At 38.6% G+C, this 9,530-nt stretch overlaps 1 protein-coding gene across 1 annotated transcript; it reads left to right on the plus strand.

Moving 5' to 3' along the window:
- The first annotated feature begins 427 nt into the window (after positions 1 to 427).
- LOC119794364 (fatty acid-binding protein, intestinal-like) lies at positions 428 to 2,587 on the plus strand. Its single transcript, XM_038301888.1, has 4 exons — positions 428 to 588; positions 777 to 949; positions 1,048 to 1,155; positions 2,218 to 2,587. The coding sequence occupies exons 1-4, from the start codon at positions 522 to 524 to the stop codon at positions 2,266 to 2,268; spliced, it is 399 nt and encodes a 132-aa protein (XP_038157816.1). The 5' UTR covers positions 428 to 521; the 3' UTR covers positions 2,269 to 2,587.
- Positions 2,588 to 9,530: the final 6,943 nt, after the last annotated feature.

Genomic DNA, 9,530 nt, shown 5'->3' on the forward strand with positions numbered 1-9,530 from the left:
ATAAACCTAAATAGAGAGGAATCTTCCAGCATCATCCACTTTATAATGTTGTTTTCTGTTTCCACAACATCACCACAGAATCTCAGGCTGTCACTATCAATCAGTCATTTTCATGCATGGCACAAACTTATCGCACATAGAAAATCCTGAACGAGGGGCTCAGCTGAGTGGCTGCCACTGGCAGCCATACAAACAGCTCACGCTTTTGTCTCTTCCCTCCTGCAGAACAGTGTAACAGTGTTCAACTGTGCCACATTCACAGAGGGGAGGTGCCCTCTGCTCATTTATGAGCCTGTCCTCGAGGTCGCACAGCAATCGGCCTACATTTGAATGGCCGGATCAGCAGACGTATAATCAGTGAGATAAAGGACAGCATCTTCCATGCCAGCTTGATGAGGGTGAAAGCAAAGGGAGGGGGTGATAGGAAGAGGGGAAGGGACGGGTATAAATGAGAGCCAGCGGGCATTCCCCGGCCCACAGTCGTTCCCAGGGCATTGAAACCAACAGAGAAGCTTGCAGACATGGCGTTCAATGGAACTTGGAAGGTTGACCGCAATGAGAACTACGACAAGTTCATGGAGAAACTTGGTGAGTCAGACAAATCCTGCAGCACCACAGGGCAATCTAAGTTATATTACTGTACAGTTTACTCCTTAATGCTGCAACCTGTCCGAGAGTTAAAAGGATGAGATGTCCTGAAGGTTAAAGAATGTTATTCTTTCAATATCAAATTTGTATTTAATCTCACGCACTTTCCAAATCCCACCACTCTCAAGGTGTCAATGTTGTAAAACGCAAGATGGGAGAGCACGACAACCTGAAGCTCACCATTGAACAAAACGGGGACAAATTTCACATCAAAGAGTCCAGCACGTTCCGCACTAAAGAGATCGACTTCACCCTTGGCGAGCAGTTTGACTACACCATGGCCGATGGCACTGACCTCACAGTGAGTGCTGACAAGAGGCTTAAACATCAAAGAAATAGCGGGAAAGGTAGAAAAATGGGGCTTGGAATTAAACTATGTCTCTTTTTTTATCTACAAAGGGTACATGGGTACTGGAGGGTGAAACGCTGAAAGGTTCCTTTACAAGGAAAGACAACAACAAACCCCTGACCACCACGAGAGCTCTGGTGGGAGGAGAGCTTGTGCAGGTCAGTGCCACTTATTCATCTAACATGTAGATCAGAGCTGGCCCAAGATAGAAGCAAACTACACTGCTGAGTAGTATTTCAAGACAGAAACAGACCCCAATAGTTCTGGATATTTTGTTTTAAATTATATAGATCTTTCATACTTACAGGAGTGCATGAAAGGGGTTCAAGGTGGCAATGGTTCCACTTGTATTTTTATTTATTTTTTTACCATAGATTAGCCTGAGAGTAATATATGAATGGTATCTGTATTTATCTATTAAGTTATTTATGATTTTGCATTTTGTTTGTCCTTTATAGCAGTATCTCTCAGGACCAAACCTCTGGAATTACTGTTATGCACTTATTGAGGTTTTTTTATTTTCTGCTGCCGCACATCACCAGACAATATGTTAAGGATATAATTCACTCATTTGACTTGTGTGTCCTTAAACGTGGAGGACTTTGGCTGCTTAGGATCAGGGTCAAGATGTTTTTCTAGCATGTATTTTTACTGTAAATGTCTATCCCCCAAACAGAACATGTTGCCTCCCCAGCATTATCAGTTGTTCCTACCTAACTGCACTTCCAAAACTCTTTTGAATGATTAGCAGTGTTTTCCGAACACTGTATTTTAAATAATTTAAATTTAAAATTTTCATACATTCAACAGTTAAAGTAGCTTTTAAAAAGTATTTTCAGATAAATATTTGGCTGTTTTCCACTCTTTGATTTAAAGCACATCCAATCCAACTTCTTTTTCTTCACCAGGGAGTTTTCATTGGAGGATTTATTACAGTAGTTATAACCATCATATTTCCTAAATTGCCAACAACTGCTACTATGGGCAACCTTTGTACCTACTGCTGTTAGTTTACTGAGTAATGTAAATTAAAGATTTAAGGAGTTCAAGGATTTGAAGCAAATTGAGTGGTGCCCCCCCAAACTGACCGATCTAATAAACTTCTGCCCTGGGCCCCTGAAAAATCTTGGAGCGGCTCTGTTATATGCAAAATGCTGCAGTTTTTCTCGTTCAATGTCTTGTTTCATGATCTCTTCTTTTTTTCAATCTTTTTTCTGCAGAGTTACAGCTATGAAGGCGTGGATGCTAAGAGGATTTTCAAGAAGCATTAACCAGGATCCTGCTGTTTATTCTTTTATTTTTATACAGCTGACATGGCATATTTGGATGTTCTTTTTATTCTCTAAATGATAGAAAACAGCCACATTAAAGTGTATTCTTAATAAATGTATTTCATGTACCTAAACATGTTTTTATATATATACATATGTATAAATACCATTCGGGATTGATCCCTGAAATGGTGCTGTACTGCCAATATCTGAGTAAAACAATGAAAAAGTGTCGACCCCTAACTGTGAACTGGTGACCTAGTTCTCAGGATAGGTCAGGGGGCTAACCTGTCTGAATAAAGGGAGTTCAAAGAGCTGATCAATCTGCACTGTCCATTTTTAAATGATTAAAAAAATAAATGTAAATGACATTTAAGTGAACTGAGAGGGAAACATAATTTAGAATCACATTGTAAGTTTGGAAATTCTGGCAAACTTAAAAAAGATCTACCAGTTTGGTAAGAGTCATTTTCTAAAAAGAATATTAACTAAACTTTGCATATGTCTCTTTTTAACAAACAAAAATGCACCTTTCGCTTTCTATGGAATACTCATTTTTATCAAATAAAAAAAATTTTTTTATCCCCCTGCTAAATAAATGGTGGGTTCTTAAAAATAGTAAGCCTCAATGCACTCTGGTGCTTTTATCATTATTAAGATTATAAGGAGGTTCAAACAGTGGTTGATGACACAATACAGTATGAGGCAGATGGGATAGGTGCCATATTGTTCACAGCCTCAAAAGACCAGAATTTTAATTCACTGTCAAATTTAAGACTTAAAACCAGTTTGCTCTCATTTTTTCTCACTTAATCATAATTTTCGCCTTATTAACACTTTGGTTTAGATCTAATTTTATACATTGCACACACAAAGGGGTGGCCTAAACTTACATATCACAGGGTTTCCCATGTCAGATATGATAGGAAAATATTATTACTGAACACCAGGATAACATAATTACATTTTTACAAACACAATCTGATTTTTTATACCTATATATGAGGGCGGATGGAGGAACTCATATTGCATTATTACCACCCTTCAGAGTCTGATTGGATGTGACTCACATTGTAAATAAACAAAATGACTGTGGTGTGATGTTGAACCTTCCTCTGCCGTCATGGGTTTGCCTCTGAGCGAAGGTTGCTCTTTTTTGAACCAAGGGCCTATCACATGAGGATTTAGAAAAGACATGAGGCAATGCTGTTTATTGTGTAGGCAAAACCCCCCACAAAAAGGGGTTTGTTTTCTTTTTTTGTCATGAAAAGAGAAAAATGACATGACTCAACATGCATTACTGACCACAAGAGGGCAACATAAGCTCATTCTTATATCAGACTTACAACCAAAACACTGTATATAGAGGCAAAGCTAAAACCATGTAGAGGTGACAGACTTTTGTTTTGCAAGTATTTTCTTCTCAGTTTATCAAGGGGACGTTTTAGGCTGTATAGTGATCTGATTGCAAAACACTTTATTAGATTAGATTTACTTTAAAGGAAACATTTATCTCCACTTTATGTTTTTATTTAATGGTTACATCATCAGTTCAAATGTCAAAGAGCAGAAGTTGCATCAGTAATTTAATTACCTGATTGGCTGTTGTAAATGAGAAACAGATGTAGCCTACTTAAAACCATTTTCTTTTAATGTTTAAATAATACTTTTAAAGAAAACTGGCAACCAATCATCAACATCATGAATTAACTGTGTTAGTTAAGTGTTCAGACCTCAAATAAACTTGTGTTAGCTTTTGGTATTGCAGATGTTAAAAAAGATAAGTACACATTTTAAAGGAAAGTTGCTGAAAGAAGGTCCAGGCTGTGAGTTACAGCTTTAGAAGTTTATTTTATGTGGAATTTGCCCTTTCTCAGGCTACTTTGGTTCGTTCCCCTGTCTAAAAAGCATCAGCATTAATTTAACTGATCTCTCTAAATGGCATTTAGATATCAGTCTGGAGGGTTAATTTGTGGAGCTCTTTGATAACCTGACAAACTGATCAGGTTTGTTGCAATTGTTTTGTAACAGCAAAAAAAAAATGAATTTAGTTTCTTATGGAGCATGCAGAAGTCAAATTCTCGGATTAAATCATGTCTATAAACTGTACAGGTCTGCTGCAGTGTTAAAGAAGCCCAGGTGGATTTAAAAGATTAAGTTCTCCATTGTTGCTGTTTGTGTTTTTGATTTCTTTTGACAATATTTCATAGATTCTTAAATGGAGGAATCTAGATTAGTTTCTTTTTCCCCCCATTGGATTTCTGATGAGAATAAAAATTTCCATCAATATTCTACTTTTTTTATATCATCTGACTACATCTGACAATTGGATTTCTAATTGAATAATCATCCTACATCCTGCATCGATCCATCGCAGTTTCCATCCTGACTGGTACCATCTTTCACGGACGCCTGAGATAGACCAACGGGCTCACTAGACGGTGGCAGGTGAACACCTCAACATTTCTTAGACTTTATTTGTCCACATATCATATAGCCCTAGCCAAAATATTTCAAATATCAAGTACAAATACCATAGTAATGGCATGATGGACCAGCTTCACACCCCTATTACCCTTTTGTTATTACAGCAATTGAATACATTCATTTAATTCCACAATAGAGTAAATTAGACTGAGGTTGTAATATCCTTTGATAACTACTAAGTGGCGCTACTAGACTCCTGATTTTCTATTTCTCAGCACCTCTGTCTGTGTATGATGTCATTCTGACTTCAGCTATCATATGACACTCACCGCACACAGAAAAATCACTGGATATCAGCCCAGATTATTAATAACATGCCTCTGTGTAATTATCAGGAATGTGCTGGAGCAGACTGAAGCAGCATGAAATCTGTGGGAAAAAGAAAAAGTCGTGGGAGACTTTAGTGTTTTGATTGCTGAAGGAACTGAGGGCACTTAGGCCCACCTCAGGGAGCTGGAAGCTTTGGACGAGAGCAGAGGAAAAGGCACACATTAGGATGTGGACTGAGGAGAAGACAAACAGGATAAGGGGTATAGATCCAGACAACAACCGTGCAATCACCTTCTCCCTCACTCATCTTCGTCTTGTTTAACACACACTGCAAAAAAACTCAAATCTAAATAAGTTATTTTTTTCTTTAAATAAGTGCATTTTTTTTAATTGAGGAGGTAAGACATCTTGCCAGTAAAACAAGACAATTTACATTTAAAATAAGAAAAAAATAATTGCATTGTCTTATTTGAAGTGAATATTATCTAATTATCTTAATTACATTGGCAAATCATCTTATTGACAAATTTTTACTTATTTCTAGAACGCTTTTGCAGTGAGAGACCAGAGTCGGAGGTTTAGCTGAGGCTGTTTCTAGGTAGTCACCAGCACATTTTGGCCCGTGGATGTTCAGACAGTGACTATGCAGAGACACGTGCAAGCTTTGAAAAAATGACTCACTTGTTACTTGGTGATGAGAACAACATCCAAGCCCATAGTGTCTGATGCCTCTGTAGCTTCTGTGCTTCAAATGGTAGCAGACTTTTAAGCTTCTGATCAACTTAGAAATATTGACGTTTGTAAGGAAAAACTGCTGGTTGAAGTATACAGAAAATATCAGTAAGCTAAAGAAACAAGGTTGAAAACAAAATATAGTTTTAGACTATAGGATATATGCAGCTGAGAGCACTTCTTTGTGATTTTCATGGGACATACCAAATGAAAAGTGAATCTTATCTTTGTGTCATTTAAAGGGAAACAAAAATGATTTCTTGGAGAAAAGAAAGTAAAAATTAGGCGACTCCAAAACAGCAAAATTCTTATTAATGTCTAGTGGATGAAAAACACAGCTTGAAAAGTAGTCAGCATCCATGGTCACTAGACAAGCAGATTTATCCCAGAATGCTTTGCAAGAGCTTTCCTCATTTTGTTCTGGGGATGAGAGAGAACAAAGATGGTGCAGAGGCGGATTCACGTGACCCACAGGGAGCGAAAAGTAGTGATCTGCCGAACGGTCAGTTAATAGAGTTCACTATAAAGTCCACTATATAGTCCGCGCTCTACATAGTGATTGAAGGGTAAGGGCGGACGTTCGGACGTTCGGATTTGTTGCATTTATTCCATTACATTCATTTAAAATTACATCTATTTGGGAAAAATCTCAAGGAATAGGTTCACTGTTTAAGGATCGATTACTGCAACAGTATTTGTATTTGTAGGTTTGCCTAAAAAATACATAAGACAGCTGATCCAAAATGCTGCTGCCCATGTTCTCACTAGAACTAAGAAAATAGAGCACTTCAGCCTGGTTCTGAAGTCCTTACACTGGGTACCTCTAGCTCAGATAATAGACTTTATAATCCTATTAGTCTATAAATCACTGAGTGGATCAGCACCTCAATGCATAACAGATTTTTCTGTCAGTGTATTAACCTCCTAGACCCCTTAGGTCCTCTAGTTCCAGCCTACTCTGTACACCCAGAAAGAACCAAAAATGGAAAAGCAGCGTTTAGTTCCTATGCTCCACCTATCTGGAACAAACTCCCAGAAGACTGTAAAGATGCTGAAACCCTGAGTTGTTTTTAAATCAAAGTTAAAACCCATTTATTTAGAGCTACCTTTGACTAATAAACTCTTAACTGGGGTATCATTAGTTTAAGGTTTTACTTGCTTTACTGCCTGCTTTTATCAAGTTTTTATTTTTACTTGCTTTCATTCTGCTTTATTTTTCAAGCAAAGCGCTTTGAATTGTCTTTGTGCTGATTTGTGCAAATACAAGTAAACTTTGCCTTGCCTTTCATACTTTTTACTTCTACTTGAATAATATTCAATATTCAGTATTAACCATTTGGAGGTCAGATAAATGTACAGTAAACTGGAACTACAGCATGCTGTTCTAGCATATTTCAATTCCTTACTGTAAGCTTTAGGCTTAAAGCTTTGTGTTGTACAAAAATATAGTTTAGGGATGTAATTTTCACCTAGCTTTATATCTATCCCCTAGAATTTAAATCAATGTATACCCAGGGGCAGATTTAGGAAATTTGGGGCCCTAGGCAAAGACAGGCAGGGGGCCCTCTGAATGGAGAAGACAACACATAAAACAGACCCATTCTACAGATAGAGAAATGTTAATAGAATAGACATCCATTATCTGTTCTAGGTTTTGTCCCTCTCTTCTTGTCCCTTTTCTTCTTGTTTTCCTCTCTATGTTTTGTACTCAGCCGACTTTTCATGCTGTCTCTAAAGGAATGAAAGATTTTTTCCAAGCACTAAGCTCACTTAGCTGATTGCTCCTTCCTGTGTTTCCAAAAAGGCCAAAGTAAATAACCCAGTCTTTCTTTTCACTGTAGACAAGCCATGATCTGCTTATCTGTTCTCCATTTTTCATTTGGATGAAATAATAGCTGCATGAATCATGACAGCAGACAAGATAGAGGAGAGCAGGAGGCGGGGTTACCAATCTACTTGCTCTGGAGAGCAAAGTTCGCTGCTTTTAGATGTTGTCTCCAAAGTCTCCAGTAGCGGAAAAAAGGCGCTAGATTTGGCGCTAGGCGCTTTTTAGAAATCAAAGTGCTAGAGGGGTCTGATAAGTGGCTAAATATAGCGACTAAAGCGCTTAGTTGGCAACACTGCTCTTTGCCTCGTTTGTTTTCAAATGGTTTGCTGCTGTCTGTTTGGACCTTTCTGAACATGTGCAGCAAATGGACTGATCCAATATGGTGGACACTGAAGGGGGGGTGAGACACACTTAATATTATCAGCGTTCTGATGGCATTTTAGCGAAAGGATTTTTATCAAAAATTAATTAATGTGCAGAAAAAAGGAATAGTTATATTAACCATACATGGAAACAGAGTTTTATGGGGCTCCCAGGAACTTGGGGCCCTAGGCAGCTGCCTAGTATTGCCTAATGGTAAATCCCCCTCTGTGTATACCTTGTCTTCCCATTTACTCCCTATTTGAGTTGTTTTTACCACATATTTTTTCGTCTTTATTTAGTCTTTTTCTTAGAGGACTATTGTTTTACTTTCATTTGTGTATAAAAAAAAAAAAATAACAATAGAGCTACACTGACTTGAGTCCATTTTTTTGGTCTTATCTTCCTTTCTATGACAGGATGTCAGCTGGTTGTCAAATTGCCATCAAAATAGGTTACTCAGCCGAGCATTACCTAAACCTTCACGCTCACTCAGCGGATATGGCTCCCTCCCTGGTGTCATGTGTTCCTGGGGCAAGTGATGCATACACATGCAGTGAAGGACAGCGGCCAGCATGGGCAGCCTTATTGGTGACACCAGGTAGAACTAGCTGACTTCTCCAATTTAAGCTGTGTTAGCTTTTTTAGGGGGATACAGCTCAATGAATCAGTCTCTGCTCCCTGCTAACATCCATTAGCCTTAGCTGCTTATTATCACTTCCTTCTGATATACATTGCACACACAAAGGAGGCATGCACAAAACTTGGAGAAGCTTTGATACTCTGACTTTTTTATTGTTCTATTGGCAAACTTTTTTAAATCCCTACAGGTATCTACCTCTTTAATAAAAAAGCATAATGTATGATGGAGGCACACTGTTTATGCTGCTGTTTTAATTTCTTTGTGGTTTCCAACACGTGTTAAATGTTGTTTTTGACCAGAATGAGCAACTTAGAAGCTTTGGTTTATGATTCACAACAGAGATTAGAGATTCATGACTAGATCAAATATAGACACAGGAAGCACAAGAGATAACCCTGACAGCAATTCTGACAAACAAATGTTGTATTTTTGCTTCTCCCTAGTAGGTACATTTTCTTTGACATTCTTCAGTTGGAAGAAAGAGCATTTAAATGCAACCCAAACACTTCTTTAATGAACTCCTCATAGGGGAGTAACATGGCTCCAATGTGTTGCAAGTGAGGTTTTCATGATTGCATGCATCCAGATGAATATTTCTCCCTGCACACAAAGGACCTTTTATCCAGCACTTTTCTCCTCTATGACAACGTGTGAAAAACCTCAGATGTGGGTGAGTGTGTGCCATGTGAGAAGGTGCTATATGCTGCCTGACAGATGAGAGCGGAGACAGTATGGAGGGAAAGTAAATTGGCTTTGGCCTCCGTCTCAGGTGTAGCCAGCTCCTGGGTTCGTCAGGCTATTCTTATAGAGGGCAGGGAGAGGTCTCCAGCTCCCCTGGTAGAAAAACCACTTTATAGTTTCCCACATCTTGTTTTGATGGCCCCAATGGACTGGAGGGGGGGGGGGGGGGGGGGGGGGGGGGGGGGGGGTTATCCAATGACA

The sequence above is a fragment of the Cyprinodon tularosa genome, unplaced genomic scaffold, assembly GCF_016077235.1.
Source record: "Cyprinodon tularosa strain WSP-4 unplaced genomic scaffold, ASM1607723v1 ctg477, whole genome shotgun sequence".
NCBI classification, from domain to species: Eukaryota; Metazoa; Chordata; class Actinopteri; order Cyprinodontiformes; family Cyprinodontidae; genus Cyprinodon; species Cyprinodon tularosa.